General features: G+C 52.4%; 7 protein-coding genes across 7 annotated transcripts; 2 read left to right on the top strand and 5 right to left on the bottom strand.

Annotated features, from left to right (window-relative positions):
* Positions 1–288: 288 nt before the first annotated feature.
* On the bottom strand, positions 289–1,419 carry N7443_003706 (putative nucleoside-diphosphate-sugar epimerase; the record flags this gene model as incomplete). The annotated part of the gene is made up of 3 exons (XM_056883762.1): positions 289–1,088; positions 1,140–1,345; positions 1,397–1,419. 3 exons carry the CDS (start codon positions 1,417–1,419, stop codon positions 289–291), a joined length of 1,029 nt encoding a protein of 342 aa, XP_056742040.1.
* Positions 1,420–2,366: 947 nt separating this feature from the next.
* Positions 2,367–4,379, bottom strand: N7443_003705 (cytochrome P450; the record flags this gene model as incomplete). The annotated part of the gene is made up of 7 exons (XM_056883761.1): positions 2,367–2,763; positions 2,847–3,118; positions 3,172–3,419; positions 3,481–3,632; positions 3,694–3,885; positions 3,969–4,101; positions 4,181–4,379. The coding sequence occupies 7 exons, from the start codon at positions 4,377–4,379 to the stop codon at positions 2,367–2,369; spliced, it is 1,593 nt and encodes a 530-aa protein (XP_056742039.1).
* Positions 4,380–6,020: 1,641 nt separating this feature from the next.
* On the top strand, positions 6,021–6,434 carry N7443_003704 (GFA family protein; the record flags this gene model as incomplete). Its single annotated transcript, XM_056883760.1, has 1 exon — positions 6,021–6,434. One exon carries the CDS (start codon positions 6,021–6,023, stop codon positions 6,432–6,434), a length of 414 nt encoding a protein of 137 aa, XP_056742038.1.
* Positions 6,435–6,612: 178 nt separating this feature from the next.
* On the bottom strand, positions 6,613–8,498 carry N7443_003703 (retromer subunit VPS17; the record flags this gene model as incomplete). The annotated part of the gene is made up of 3 exons (XM_056883759.1): positions 6,613–7,481; positions 7,543–7,996; positions 8,067–8,498. The coding sequence occupies 3 exons, from the start codon at positions 8,496–8,498 to the stop codon at positions 6,613–6,615; spliced, it is 1,755 nt and encodes a 584-aa protein (XP_056742037.1).
* Positions 8,499–8,912: 414 nt separating this feature from the next.
* N7443_003702 (mitochondrial elongation factor MEF2) lies at positions 8,913–11,621 on the top strand (the record flags this gene model as incomplete). The annotated part of the gene is made up of 2 exons (XM_056883758.1): positions 8,913–8,929; positions 8,981–11,621. The coding sequence occupies 2 exons, from the start codon at positions 8,913–8,915 to the stop codon at positions 11,619–11,621; spliced, it is 2,658 nt and encodes an 885-aa protein (XP_056742036.1).
* Positions 11,622–11,904: 283 nt separating this feature from the next.
* Positions 11,905–13,456, bottom strand: N7443_003701 (GTPase-activating protein GCS1; the record flags this gene model as incomplete). Its single annotated transcript, XM_056883757.1, has 4 exons — positions 11,905–12,321; positions 12,376–13,088; positions 13,247–13,370; positions 13,415–13,456. The coding sequence occupies 4 exons, from the start codon at positions 13,454–13,456 to the stop codon at positions 11,905–11,907; spliced, it is 1,296 nt and encodes a 431-aa protein (XP_056742035.1).
* A 633-nt stretch (positions 13,457–14,089) lies between these two features.
* N7443_003700 (RNA-binding protein) lies at positions 14,090–15,344 on the bottom strand (the record flags this gene model as incomplete). Its single annotated transcript, XM_056883756.1, has 3 exons — positions 14,090–14,419; positions 14,482–15,055; positions 15,142–15,344. 3 exons carry the CDS (start codon positions 15,342–15,344, stop codon positions 14,090–14,092), a joined length of 1,107 nt encoding a protein of 368 aa, XP_056742034.1.
* Between the last annotated feature and the right edge of the window lie 427 nt (positions 15,345–15,771).

The following is a 15,771-nucleotide window of genomic DNA, read 5'->3' as shown; positions in this document are numbered from 1 at the left end:
CCTCCTTGTAGGCTAATATTTAAATCAAGTTTCTTTCGTCATATTCAAAATTCAAACTGGAGTGGGAAAGTTTTGTCTCCGTATGTGACCTGGAGCCGGATCTATATCCAAAACATGGGAATTCACAATTCTATCTTGCGCGTCTCAAAAGGAAATCCAGAAAATATGCTTCTTATATAGTTTTTACTTGAACCTTCCGGGTAATTTATCAATTAACCAGATTCTTTGAAAAGCGGCAGATGTCTTGACTATCTCATGGTATCGTAGGTATCATACAAGACAAGCAACCTATTTCAAGCCAAGGTCCTTAGCCTCAAGCGAAACAATCTCAGGAATCAAGTCAATTAACTTGGGCTCCTTCGGCTCCCAACCAAACAGCTTGCGAGCACGAATGGAGTGACCACGAGAGTTAGAGCCCCAAGCATACAGTCCAACAGAAAGGATCTCGGTAATTTGGACATCATTCAGGGACTTAGCCTCTGGAGACTTGATGAAGCCCTGCGCGAAAGCCTCCTCGGCAACCTTCCGTTGAATATCGCCCCAGACGAAGGATCCGTTCTCAGCGAGGTAGTAACCCTCGTTGTTCCAAGTGGCCTTGCCACCGCCCTCAGCGGCCGCGGCACCCAGGGCCTCGTAAACGTTGCTCAAATCCCGAACATGCACCTGGTGCCAAACATTCTCGCCCTTTCCAACAAGGAAGCCCTTGCCATGCTTCAGGACCGAACTGGCCAACAAGTAAGCCTGTATACTCTTTTGGTTGCAGGGACCACGGCCAGGGCCGTAAATACAAGGCGGGCAGACAACCGCCGTGCGAACGCTGGCGGGATCACGCTTGCCAGCATTGATAATAATTTCATCCACATTACGATGGAATGCATCTTCGGGCAGATTGACGAGCTCGCTCACACCCTCCCAGTCGTTGTACTCCTTGGGACGCTCAATGCCGTAGGACTTAGCGCGCTGATCCTCGACAGTCAGGATGCCGGTGCCAGAGGTGTGAATAAGCCAGAGAGGACGCTCAGCTGTATGGTGCTCAGAGCCCTTGGCAATGGCTTGAGCCGCCGCAACATGGTCGCAGTCGGCGAAGTCTGAAGAAAAGGTTAGCCATGGAAGAAGTTACTAATGGACTTTGTACTGACGAAAGACGATGTCAGCATTCTTGACTTCTTCCTCAATGATATCAGAAGAGTCCAGATCTCCGTGAACAATCCGGATGCTCGGGTACTGGGCCTTGACCTGCTTTGCCTTTTCCTGGCTGCGGACCAGAGCCGACAGCTGCCAGTTGGGATGAGCGTTTGCAATGGTGTAAAGGCCATCGCCGCCAATATAACCCGAAGAACCAGTTCTGTGGAGATTGTTAGGCCAGTTGTCAAGCTTGCCGAGTGGATTGACCTACATGAAGACCTTGGGAGAAGCCATATTGCAATGGGGCACGATAGGGATGAATGTAAAGGAGGGGCAGCAAAGAATAGGGTTGAAACAAGGACTCTGAAGTAAGACAAGTGTGACCTGTTAAATGTACCAAAGTGTGGACCTTTGCTTTCAAATCAAAGTTCTTAATTCAGAAACTTGGGTCCGAGATAGATCCAAAGTGGGGTTGCGATGGGCGATGCAAATCCCGAGAAACCATGGGCGTCTCTAGAAGTCACTTCCAATACTTCGCGTATATTGGAACTATTTGAGCCTCAATAGCTCATACAGATTTTCTTCCAAATCCTCATACAGGAATTCTCATACAGTGATAATAGAATAGATATCGTGTCTGCTACAGTATGTAGCTTCATCTAGCTCATAGCTGCCCCACATGATGTCACAGCTTCGGATGTCACGTCCGGATATATAGACAGGAGGATATCGGGCACATCTTGACTTGTCCTTGGTTTGACGCCATCCCTCCTTCCTGATCATTGAGTAAAAATCAGCATGCCCAAATGGTACAGGTCTGACCAAGAAGATGCGTAGATCCATTTACTTGATCAGCAGTGCCTGTTCTGTATGCACCTAGCCATGGTGATGAAGGTGTACTCCATTCCATTACATTTGATGTTTGTGAGTCAACCCAAGTCTAAGTCCTTTCCATCGGCCAATTTTGCGACTTTTAATCCAGTGTTGCAAAATGTTTTGGAACCTTATGAGCTTATTGGAAATTCCAAGCTCACGCAGGCTCGAACACCATGGACATTGGCCACCTGATATCGCCCTCGCTTCCTAATCCGAAGAGAGCCATCCAAAGAAAAAAAAAAAAAAAAAAAAGGAAAGCTTGAGCTAGTATATCTTTAATTAAGAGATTTCTGCTGGATATAGACAAGAAAACCGTCCGCCTCATGACCCCACAATTAATCATTGAAACATTACTTGTACGAACTTTAATATCGAATCTTCTGCAACTCGGACCCGTCACCCTGCTCCCAAGGGTGCTCCTGCTCCACCGCTAATATCAGGTCTTCATGTGCAGCACTCCGAGGCGTGATTTGCAGCTTGCATGGCGCCGGATGGCTAATAACTCCAGGCAGGAATTCAGCTTTAATATCCACCTCAACGCCATTCTCCACAGGTTTGCTGATATTGAACACCGCAAGAGACTTAGCAGCACTGAGCCATACTGTGCTGTCTGCCAGGATTCGACCGGGGCAGACGCGACGCCCAAAGCCAAATACGAAGCTGTGCGGATCTGTGTCGGGGCCCCGGCCATCAATCTCCAAGAAACGTTCTGGCTTGAAAGCCATAGGATCATGATACAATGCGGGATCGTGCATCATCCCCCTATTGTGCGAGTTAGACTTCCGATCCAATGAGCAATATCATGGCAACCTATGAAACTCGACCCATCGAGCACTGGAACTCACCAAATATTCGGCATAATAAGAGAACCTTTGGGAATATAGTACCCCTCGTAGATGTCGTCAGCCGTCGACATATGTGGAATCCCCATTGGTACTACAGGATGCCAACGGAAGACCTCCTTTACTATCGCATTAACATACGGCAGGCGATCGCGGTCTGCCGTCGTGGGGAGTCGACCGGGACCGATAACCCGGTCAATCTCATCCTGGGCCATTTTTTGAACTTCCGGGTACAATGCCATAGCAAGGAAAAATGTTCCAACCGAAGACACGGTCTAATCCATATTAGCAAGAGTGGCGGTCATGAAAAGACAAGAAAGTGGCATACAGTGTCGGCGCCCGCGCCATAAAGTGATGCAGTTGTCCATCTGGCAACCAGCTCTTCCTCTGATCCGGAGGGTGGAATTCCGTTCAGTTTAAGTGTATCGGAAAGAAATGATGGCTTATACCTGCCATCCTTTATCCGTTGCTGAACAAAGGCGTAAGGCTTTTTCGCAACGTCTTCAAGGTTTTTTCTGAATTCTTGTGCCGTACGCTTGAATCCAGCGCCTGGGAACCAGGATGGGACGTATTTTACTGAATCGGCATTAGCTTTGATAGTAAAAATGATAAACGGACATGTTCGCGCGTAACTTACATGCCGGTATTATGTCCACAAGCCAAGTACCTGGTGTCGCGGCATGTCCGAATTGCTCAAGAGCCTCATTGACAAGGTTCACCAGCATATCTTCCTTGTGCGGCTCAACCCTATAACCATATGTTATTTTGAGAATGACCGCTCCAGCTTCACTATATAATCACGTTAGCATCTTGATTCTTAATTCTTGGGAGTATATGGGGAATCACGAACGTCTGAATGTGTTGCGTCAGGTTTTCTTGGTCCTTCAGAATACGCCACAACAGGCGATGGGCTTCCACCTCCTGCAGCGGAATGTATTGTGCAGCGACCTTTTCTGAGCCAAAATATGGTTTCATGAGCTTCCGATAAGCTCTAAATCGGTCGGTGTATGGCTGCATAGCCAAAGCGTGCCCCCAGCCTACTCTGTTATGCTGTTAATGCGAGTTCTGATAATTTGATATTCGGTCTTCTCCGTTTTGATAGTGGGAAGGGGCTCTTATACTGACAGTTCGGATGCGAAAACCTGATGCGGTCGGGACGAGTACATCGAGGCTCGTTTGCGCAATAGGTCTGACGCTGTCTGTATATCATTTAGGATCACGATCGTCTGACCCATTACCGTAACAGAACTTATGGGCCCTACAGGCGCAATTTCGTATCAGCAACATATTTTTTTTTTAAAAAAAGACATCAGTCAACCGTGGCTTGTTCAGCATACCATATAGATCTTTATGCTTCAGCCAATGCATCCAGTCTTGCACTCCTGGAGGCGGCAGGTCGGCGATGTTGCCCACGATTAGCTTGGGTCGTGGGCCTGGGGGTAGTGGCCCCAGGGGTCCCTTTCGTTTGACCCATGCCCTTGCGATGTAAAGAGCTAGTAGCCCTAGTATCGCGTTCAACAGCGCCTGCAACGACATGGCGACAGGTCACAACATAAGAAAATGGGAAAGGGAGAAAGAAAAGTAAAAGGCCAAGTTACACATGAGAATGCGGGCCTAGGAGTGGCTCGTATTATTCAATCGGACTCTAGTGTCATTCGGCTTCTGCAATACATGACGCTTATGCACTCTGGGACTGTACTGGTACTGAGGCACCCACAGTTCATGGTCACCGAACCAACCATAAGCATCGGATATGTCCTGTCACCTTCCCCGAAGGCGTCGACCGCTGTTTCGAAGTCTGTGAGGCGCACGGATCCGGCAGTCATGACTAGTAACAATAGGCATTGTCATGTAAATTAGACTACATTACCCCTGTTCGATTTCAGCAGCTTAGCCAAAGCAGACTGATTGTGGCAATGATCTGCGAAGATTTCCGTTCGTGCCATCAAAATACTCCATCATCGTCGATTCTCTTCCTCCTTCTGAAAGATCAGCTGGCGCTAGAGTAGTCAGCAGCTATCTAACTGGTTTTAAGGGGGTCCCGTGCGGGCCGCAAGATTCTGTCAAAACCGCGGAATCCAAAGCCCAGTTTCCGCTAGCGTCTTCATTGGCTGGCTTCGTTCAGGCCGTCTGTGTGGCAACGACGTTTGAGCCACTAACCAGAGAGACAGCGGCGCAGAAACCTGTCAGCACTAAAAGTGCCTCAGTGACGCTTTCCGTCCCATTTGAAATCCTCTTTTCGAGAAGTGGGTACCTGATGTAAGGAAAGGGGAACCGAGCCTTGTTTGAAAGTGTACTCTGTAATATTCCAGAAGGGACGAAAGGCGAGAGTCGGACGTCTGTGCACATGGATGTGGAGCCCACTCCACATCGATCAGTGTCTTCAGGAAAGGAAGTGGGTCTTGCAGGCGAGGCTACTGATACATACATAGAAGGTGCATAGACCAGGGGCTGCGGAATTTGACACGTGATCTTCTTGGCTCCAATTGCTGCTGTTTACTCGATGAGCTCCATTCTGATATAGAAAAGCTATCCAGCCATTTTTTCAAAATTGCTGATCCATAGTAACATGCTCGTTGATTGACCGCTTTTGCTTTATTCGATCGGATGCGGATGTGTTGCACATGCTGATATGGCTGGACAGTGCGTCTACACGGAGTTCCGAAGAGGGAACGCACTTATCTGACATGAATTGCCAATAAAGTGGCCAATTATCACAATGAAGGTAGAAGCGTAGATCCACTCCAGGTCAAAGGGTTGGACAGATTCTGCTGGTATCAGCGTCTAGTTCAGCTGCGTTTCAACGTCAGCTTACCCTCATAGAGCACTGGAAGAGTTATCAATGATATTCTTGCTGACTGTAAAGAAGTTTCGAGAAGGGGGTCTATGTAATTAATCCATGTGTACTACTAGCTCGACGTCCACATAAGTTCCAATCATGCAATCTAGGCAAACTGATTTAAAAAGGGACACATGCACACAAGGCTGCCTCTAGTGCCACCCTATGTTGATACCAACATGACCAATAAGGAAAGCATGTGGCAAAAAAGCCGAGCCTGAGCGCAAAAGCGGCGACAGCCGTGGGGTAAATCCAGACCAAGACTACATCCACACGAAACCCCAGAATCAACTACACTCTACTTGAAACCTTGCGAATCAGATTTTTAAATCCTCCAAATGGCTTCAGGAAGCTGCGCCTGCCGCTATATCCGCTACACTACTTCCATCCCGCCGGGAAAAATGATCAACTGCCACTGCGTGGAATGCCGAAAACAATCCGGAGCTCCGTACCAGGCCTGGGTATTCTTTCCAGCTGATGCTATTCAATGGACTGTCAAACCTACTGAATGGCGGTCGAGCGATACCGCTGGGCGTAGTTTCTGTCCTCGTTGTGGCTCGACGATGACGATGTACCTTGATAAGAACTTACCGGAAACTGGCGTTGCTGCCGGGACGATGGATGATGATGATGATGATGATGGGAAAACAGTTGTTCCACGGCCTGCTGCCCATATCTTTCTGGGGGAGAAGGCTTCGTGGTTTGAGGTACCTGATGATGGGGCTGAGAGGTTCCAGGGGTGGACTTCGTGAGTACCAGTGGCTACGCTTATTTAATGGAAATGATCTGTCGTTTTATGGTGTTGAAGAGCAATGAAAGTGGCTTGGAACCTACAAACATGATAGGAGACGAATTATAAAGGCAACAAAGGGGAATCACGAGGTCGTGTTCAGGCTACATGTACAAAATCAATGCAATCCATCACCCCGATCAGAATGTGCTGGTGGCCAGCCGGCTGGCAGCGTTACGGGCATCCAGGCGATCATCATCGTCCTCGGCAATCGTTTCAACCTGGCTCGTAGATCGCACACGGCCCTGGGCAGTCTCGGGATGACTCTCCTCATCCTCATCATCGTTCAAATTGGGAGCTGGGAAGCTGCCACTCAAGCTACGGCCCGTGCTGTCGACACGGCGAGGAACACCGCTCCAGGCATCACCCTTCGGACCTTGGCTAGATGCCATATTAGACCGACGGGTGGCGGGGTGTGCTTCGCGGCCCAGTCGGCTCAAGCCACCAGAGGCATCAATAGCACGGATATCAGGTCGAACACTTTCCAGAGTAGCCAGGGTGCGTCGCTCAGCTTCAATCTGGCGCATGGTATACTCGCGGAGGCTGAACAACAGGTCGGCAGTGGTTCGATCGAACCAGCGACGCTTCTCCTGGAGTAGATTTGTAGTCACGCGCTGGGTACGCTTGGTTAGATAATCCTCATGGCTCTGCGCCTCTTCCAGTGCGTTGATTGCCTCGTCGACCTTGTCAGGGCGGACGGACGAGCTGACCTTCAAGCGGTCTGCAGCGGCCCGCTTACTCTGTGCGGTTTGTCGGGCTTGAAGGAGTTCGCGCAACAGAATGTGACGATTGGTTAAAGTTTCCTTGACAATCAAGGCATCTGAAGAATGGTAACCCAGTGGCTCACCAAGGGTAGTAGCCTCACCAGTCGCTTGGACGGCGTGGAAGTCACCCATCGTCTGAATGACCTTGCCTAGTTTGCGATAGGCCAGGCTCAGGCCAGGATGAGTCTCCTGCACGTGCATTTGCGCCATCTTAATACCGAAGTCAGACTCGGCCAATCCCAGGCCTATAACGGAGAGCATTAGATGGGACACTGTGGAGCAAAAAGGTGTTCAATGACAGCATACCTCGGCGAGCTTTGACGATCCGGTCAACCTTGTGGCTCGAGTCCATAGATCCCAAGTAAAACAGCTTAACAGTGGGGCGAGCAGCTTGGAGCTCAGGGGTGTCATCTGGTGGCGGCGCAAACTGCTTCAGCATCTTACGTCGCACGCCAGTAGCAGGCTGCTTCATGCGCAGAACCGGGCTGTATCCAAAGTCGCTCTCCACAAACAGCACCACCTCGTCGTCTTGGATGAGGATCTCATTGCTGAGGACACAGTTGAGCCATCGCTGCATTGAGGCCTTGACCCTAATTTCGTCCTCATCGGTACCTGCGCCAGCCGGAGTCACGGGCGGCGGCAGGGCAGGAACAAATGCTTCCGGGTTGGCAGAAATCAAGTGGTCGGCAAGCTTAGCAAACTCGGAATGGGTGCGGCGAACATCGCGGTACTGAGTCGTGCGGAACTTGGGAATATTGGTCTGTATATCAGGAATGAGAGAGTCAGCCATTGTCTGTGCGCATCTGCCTTCGTCATAAGAGTCAACGCACGTGGACATCAAAGCGAAGGATAGGGTCTTTCTTCCCCGTCCTCTCTAGACCAGTGATCTTGCCCTGAATTTTATACACAGGTGCAGCAGGCCGGGAATTTGGCTGCCGTAGGCCGGTCTGGTAGCGTGCGGGGGATTGTGACTGATGGTAGTCTGGTATTGGGGATTGCTGTGCGAACGGGGGCTGCTCCTCGGGGTAGTCCGGGTCACCTAATTGAGCGCTCTGCAGCTGCGCAGAAAGGTCTGGGGATTGAGGCTCAACCTCATGGCCTCTCTCCGATTCCTCCGCGGACTGTACCTGCCCTGGTAACGGGGATGACGGGATGTCGCTCGTGCCGGAGGTGGGGAACGTAGTTCGGTCGGCGCGCGGAGAACCCCAAGGCGAAGCGCCCGCAGAGTGCTCGGGATCGTTGGAGAAGGAAGAGTAGTCCATCCTGGTTGAAATTGGACTTAAGGGGCGTGCTCACGGGGAAAGGGGAGGAGCTGCTAGTTCATGGCAGGCGTCAGTATTAATGGCTGGGGATTGACCCCCACAATGACCCTCAGGTAGCTCCAAGACAGCTGGGAACTTACCTCTGGCAGCTTGGAATAAATAGTAATGGCGCTTTTAGAAGCGCATAACAAATTGTACAAGCAAAATGAGGGTTGGGATCACGGACAGTCTGGGGACTGGGATGTTGAGTTGGAGGAGTCGGTTACGTATGGGCGAAGAGGGAAGGTGTGCCAAGCCCGGCCGAGTAGCAGCTCCGCGTTTCCTTCCTTAGCTTCAACGTCGACCACAGGTCGGACCGCATGTCTTCTGGCATCTAATAGACATAGAAAGTTCGTTGTTTGGCCATCAGCAGGCATGGACATGACTCTATTGTCACGCCTTCCCCGGCCTAGGATGCGTTGTATAGGCCCGCATTGTTATAGGACCCAAACCAACCACCTGAAGAGCCTCATCTCTTCTAAAATTCAGCCAAGATATTTCTCTACGTCACTCTCAAGGTGGCAGAGCGAGACATTGGACCGAACACGCAACATCGGGATCATCGCCCACATCGATGCCGGCAAGACAACGACCACCGAGCGCATGCTGTTCTACAGCGGCTTCACTCGGCGAATTGGTGATGTGGATGAAGGCTCGACGGTAACTGATTTCCTGCCTGCGGAACGTGCACGTGGTATCACTATTCAGTCGGCTGCCATCACATTCCATTGGCCTCCTGGAGATGGAAATGGGGCATCATCAAGCCCGCAAGATCAGTCTCTGCCACGCTCAGCCCACTCACATACGATCAATCTCATTGACACGCCTGGACATGCCGATTTTACATTCGAGGTCATGCGGTCCCTGCGTATCCTGGACGGTGCGGTCTGCATCTTGGATGGTGTAGCTGGTGTTGAGGCCCAGACGGAGCAAGTGTGGCATCAAGCAAGTACGTATAAGATTCCACGAGTTATCTATGTGAACAAGCTTGACCGCGACGGTGCTGCCTTTGGCCGTACGGTGCGCGAGGTCAGCTCCCGCTTGTCTGTATACCCAGCGGTATGCCATATTCCCTGGTTCGAAGGCGGCAATGGGGCTTTTGTTGGCATTGCAGACGCAGTCAATCTTCAGGGACTGCGGTGGAAGGAAGGGGAGGATGGCCGGGCCGTTAAAATGATGAATCTCCAGCAATTGGATGCTGAGGAGCCGGCTCTGGCAGAGGAGCTTCGTCGGGCGCGGGTTGCATTGGTCGAACTGCTGAGTGAGCAGGATGAGACTATTGTGGAAAAATTCTTTGAATGTGATGAAGACCACATGGCGATCGAGCCGATGCACCTCGTCGACAGTCTCCGGCGGTGCGTACTTGACCAGACGAGTCGAATCGTGCCTCTCTTCGCTGGTGCCAGTTTTCGCAACATGGGTGTCCAGCCTTTGCTAGACGCCGTGGTGAATCTTCTCCCCAGTCCACCCGAGGCACCCGATCCCGAGGTCAGCATCGGCGGTGTTAAAGGAGGACTACGCCGGTTGCTCTCCGGAGACTTGATCGTGGAACAGGACGAACAAGCATCTGCTCCATCAAAGGGCAAGAAAAAGAAGAAGGCAGTGACACACGCTGATCCAAAAGATGCCATCGGCAAGTTGCAAAGCTGTGCACTGGCATTCAAGGTGGTCAATGACCCCAAGCGCGGCGTGTTGGTCTATGTACGAGTGTACTCTGGCTCGCTGGATCGCAACAGCCTGCTTTTCAACACAAATCTACATCTCTCTGAGCGCGCACCTCGACTACTGAAGATGTATGCTAATGACGCAGTTGAAGTGGACTCAATTTCTGCGGGTCACATCGGCGTGGTGGTTGGACTCAAGCACGCTCGAACTGGCGATACCCTTGTATCCTATGCAGGCAACAAAGCCACGCCCCCAGAGCCACTCACCAGCCTTCAGCTACGTCCAATCGATGTTCCCCCTCCGGTCTTCTTTACTAGTGTTGAGCCGCACAGCCTGGGCGAGGAAAAACGCATGCAGGAATCCCTAGCTCTGCTTCTCCGTGAGGACCCCAGTCTGCACGTCAGCGTGGATGAAGAGTCAGGCCAGACTCTTTTGAGTGGAATGGGCGAGCTTCATCTTGAGATCGCACGGGATCGTTTGATCAATGATATGAAGGCGAAGGCCTCTATGGGACGGATTGAAATTGGATACCGAGAGTCTGGACTCGGCGCATCTGCCATCATCACGAAGATCTTTGACAAGGAAGTGGCGGGTCGCCGTGGCAAGGCAGGATGCACTGCTATCGTTGAACCTTTCAACAGAGAGGATGCCTCTGAAGTTGCGGACGAAGACACTCTTCTGGCCGAGACGCTCGAAGGTAATCAGATTGTAATCCGTGCTCCAGGTCTGCAGACAATGGACGAGGAGACCAGCCCGCTTCTCCCACCAGGTATGGACACCGCTGCTCTTCGCACAGCCCTACAGAATGGGGCGTTGGCAGCCCTTGCTCGCGGACCCCAGTTTACCTTTCCAATGCACAACACCCGAGTTACTCTCACTGTCAACGCGACGGAGCACCTCTTTGGCAGTGACTCTACCACATCTGCACTTTCTGCTGCTGCCCGTCAAGCAACATCTGCCGCTCTTCGGGATCTCCTCGTCGGGCCGGGGACAGTGGTGATGGAACCAGTCATGAACGTCATCATCAGCGTCGACGAGGCTAGTCTTGGCTCGGTCGTTCATGATATTTCATCTTCCAGAGGTGGACACATTCTCTCACTGGATGAGGAAATTCCAGTCTCCGCGACTGACGCCTCTGAATCTCCAGAAGACGCCTTCCCTCCTATTGATCCTAAGCGGGTGTATGCCCCCACTGACCCCTTTGCCAGTGCGTCTGTTGGTACAGAGCTATCTGCTTCTGCTTCTCGTCAGCGCACAATTACTGCCAAGGTGCCTCTCAAGGAGATGGTAGGCTACCTCAAGCACCTGCGCAGTCTGACTGCTGGCCGCGGCACATTCGTGATGAGCGTCGACCGCTTTGAGAACATGTCTGCTCCGAGACAAAAGGCTGTTCTTGCCGAGCTAAGAGGGGGCTTCTAAAGTCCATGATTCTCTACATGCATGCATATAATGTACTATACTGTGTGATAACCACACTCCTGCGATGTACCACTACTTAAATCAAAACACAACCCAAGATATAATCTGAATTGCACTGTTAGGTCTTCCCCCATCAAGCAGGGAGATGACCCTTCATTCGAAACAAAGTATACAAGTCCAGACAGGGATCAACACCGACCATAAACATGGTATCTGAGACCCACCGTGTAGTAAATACACCTTGTACTAACCAAACCCCTACCTAATATATACGGCAAATGACCTACCAGTTGTCATCCCAGTCATCCTTGCCCTTGGCCATGGCCGCACCAGTCTCTGTCCCCTCTTTCCCAGAAGTAGCATTGGCCTCAACAGGAATGGTAGAGTTTGCCAGCGGCGTAGATGCAGGGCCCTTGCGCATCGCGGCAGTACCAATAACATCAGATCGCGATCCGCTGCGCTGGTGTCTGTTGCCGTTGCCGTTTCCATTGGCATTAGCTTGGCGCTCGTCACCAAGAGACGAGAAGTCATCCCAGAAATCACTATGGTCGGGGTCAACGCGAGACCGCGTAGGACGGCCATCTTCACCTTCAACGAAACGGTTGAATTGATCTGCGGCACCACGGACACCGGTCTGCAGGTTCTGGCCCCAGCTAGCAGCCTGCACGCGAGCTTGAGCAGCGAAGTCTGACTCGGCAAGCTGAAAAGCTATCTTTAGCACCTAACTTCAACATCCAAGTGGTTTAATACATACCTGCTTAGCCGTAGGCTGTAGATAGGAATCATTGACCTGCTTAGCACTCTTGCCAACAGTCGAAGCAAACCACCCAAGCCCCTTCGTCAAAGTCCCCATGGGATCCTTCTGGAACTCATCAAACGGCTGGTTTCCTCCGAAGCCCCCGAAGCCACCGAGTCCCCCCAAAGGTGAAGACTTCCGATCCCCAGCAGCAGGCGCAGGCATTCCACCCCCAAACCCCGTGAACTTGCCCCCCTGCGACGGCGGCAACGCATTCGAACGCCCTGCATTCTCAGATCCGAGCTTCGAGAAATATTGCTCATTCTGCTCCTTCTTCGTCGGGCCCCGCGCGCTATCCTGCGATCGAATCGAAGACGCAGCAGGTGATCCTGTCCGAGTCCCCGTCGTCGCCCCAGCACCCAGACTCAGCGGTGTAGTCGATCGCGAAGCAGTGTTATTCTTCTTCTCCTGACCGGGCACGTAGTCGCGGCCCTCGACCTTACACGACAATCTCTCTTTCCACTCTTCTCCTGCGTCGCCCTCGTATCGCTCTTTGATCGTCGAGTCTTCGAATGTGCGGCCTTCGGAAATGGTCATGGTGTGCGCGTCGTAGAATGCTTTCCACGGCTCGTTGCCTCCTAATTCCATGCGCTGGATCTCGGCGTGCTTGAAAGCGTCCATGGTGATCGAGCGGACAAAGGAGATGTGCACACCGAGCCCGCGGTGTGTGCCTGCGCAGTTGAGGCAGATGAAGGTTCCGAATTTAGGGGGAGGCCTGCTGGTTTGTTAGTTTGTGTTTTCGGGGTTCAGGGTTCAGGGTTCAGGGTTCAGGGTTCAGGATCCAGGGAGGGGCAGGTATGGAGGTATGGGGTTGAGTTGGGGATATCACGAACCCATTGAGGCGATGGTGCGCCGCAGTCGCAGCACCTGTCATTTCCGTTGGTTTTGGAGATTTGGAGGAGCTGGTTCGGGTTGCACGTTAGTTCTCCTTGCAGCGTGGCTGTGGCTGAGGCCTTGGAACGCCTCGATCGCGGCCAATGGAGGGTCATAGACGCACCTTTGTCCTTGTCTCCGGGTCGACTTCCCACATGCGAGACATGGTGTGTAGTGTGTATAACGAGGGACAATCGGGGAAGTGGCGAGCGAGTGTGGTTCAAGAGTAGGGCGGATTGAGTGTCGGCGCTGTTTAGGTGTCGGTGTAATTTGGAGCCTAACCCCTTTCTTCGATCGCTCCACCGAGATCGTGCAATGGGAGAGATGCAGGGTAGACGAACTATGCAAGATGGCTTGAGCGGAGTTGCGAAGGAGTGTTTTGTCCGTCCGCTGATCGGCAAGGGTAGCCCCCAACTTGGCGTCATCGCCAAGTGTGGCACGCTATCCACAATACTCCGTACAGTACACTACGGCTACGAATAACCTCCAATTGCAGATCGTCATCAAGAGTTAAATGTGTGCTAAGATACAATACAGAAGGCAAAGGTCGTTAAGGGTGGAGGCATCAGCAAAACAAAAGAAACTCCTCTCCAGCATGGACGAAATGGTGATAGTCCATGGCGTCCGTAAAAAAAGGTCATCACACCCTCCTCTCTCTCCCCAGAATCAACTTTCAAACAACCGCATTAGATGCATCATCCTAAGGGTAACGTTATCATACGCGTGTTCGAAGACCTCCCCTTCCAAACCTCAAGCCAAGTCAGCAAGTTATCTGCGGGGTAAAGAAATCGGCGAGAATTTAGGCCTCGGTGGGGGCAGCGGGGGCGGTGTTCTCCTCAGCAGGAGCAGTGGTTTCCTCGTACTGATCGGCAGCGGCGTTGACATCATCCTCCTTGCCGGGGCTGTCAATGGCGACCTTGACAGCAATAGTGCGGCCATCAATATCCTTGCCGTTCATCTCGGTGACGGCCTTGGCTTGGAGCTCCTCGGTGGCCAAGTTAACGAAACCGAAACCGCGAGTCTTGCGGCGCTCGTTGCGGGCCTGGAGCTTCTTGATCATGAAACGGGGAATGGGACGCAGGGCAACCTTGGCGGAGACGGGGTTGTAATCGGCAAAGATCTCCTTGAGCTGTAGACTCGATTAGTACGAGAAGTTTGGGGAATGAAAAGCTCAAACTACTAGCCACGTACCTTATCCTCGGTCAGGTCGTAGGGGAGGTTAGCGACCATGACCTTGGTCTTGGAAGGAATGCCATCCTCGGGGGGACCACGCTGCTTCTGGGGGCGGGCGGCACGGGCCTTGCCCTGTTGCTTGCCCTCGTCTCCAGCAGCCTCGTTCTCATTAGTGGTCTCGACCAGAGGAGTCTCCTCGGTGGCAGTCGCCTCGGTGGATTCCTGACCCTCCTGGGCCTTCAGGTTGTTGTCAGTGTTTGTTGGTAGGGGTTGAAGGGGAGAATGACGTACGCCACGACCGCGTCCAACACGGCCGCCACGGCCACGAGCGCGACCACGGCCACGACCGCGGCCACCAGTGCGCTTGCGGCCCTCGTTGCCGCTAGCACCCTCGCCTCCGCTGGCAGCACCTTCCTTGGCCTCCGCAGGCTCGGGCTTGCGGGCCAACTGGACGGACACCTTACGCGAGAGAATCTCCTTGCCGGAAAGTCCCTCAATGGCAGCGGAAGCCTCATGAGCAGTGGCGAGATCCACAAAGGCGTACCCAACGGGGCGGTTGGTACGGGGGTTCACCGGGATCGAGGTGCTCTCGCTGCGGGCCAGGTTAGTCATGGAGCTTGCGGGGCCTTCCAGAGGGGGGTTCTCAACCGAAAGACCAGCTACCACGTCACAACTTACATGGTGTAGCTCTTGAAGAACTCCTTAAGCTCCTCCTCGGTGGTCGCATAGGCGAGGTTTCCGATGTACAGACGACGGCCCTCATCGGCGCTAGCAGCCGCAGCATCGGCAGACTGAGTAGCGGCGGGGGTAGTGCCGTTGGTGTTGGCGATTTCGTTGACGGTGGCAGCAGCCATGTCGGTGGTCAGGGCGTCGACGGACATCTTGAAAGTGAGACACAAGAGTTCGTGATGGAAAAGGCTCGAACGTGTGAAGTGTCAAACAAACGGGAAGGTTTGGTGATTGAAGCCTGGAGGCGGGTGAAAACTTGACGGAGGGAAGGAGCAGGGTAGCTTGGTGCCCTAGATACCGATGGTGGGGGAAGATGGAAGATAAATTGAGTTAGTTGTTATGATGGAAGGAAGAGGGAACCTTTGGAAGGGAGAGAGAGGAAGGAAAGGAGAGGCGGTGAAGGGCTAGCCGTGTTTGGGTGATCTGAGTGACTTTTACTGCCCTGAGCTCAGGTGCTAGCTTAGGGTGCCACAGGCTTGACTTCGGCGGTGACACCCCCCAATCTGCCCTTAAACTACTCGGAAACTCGGGCACTACAATTCCTTCCATCTTCACCGCCTTTGTCCTCGAGGCAACCAC

The sequence above is a fragment of the Penicillium atrosanguineum genome (genome assembly GCF_028827265.1).
Source record: "Penicillium atrosanguineum strain IBT 20685 chromosome Unknown utg000003l_segment0_segment0, whole genome shotgun sequence".
NCBI classification, from domain to species: Eukaryota; Fungi; Ascomycota; class Eurotiomycetes; order Eurotiales; family Aspergillaceae; genus Penicillium; species Penicillium atrosanguineum.
This window is presented reverse-complemented; position numbering and strand designations above follow the sequence as displayed.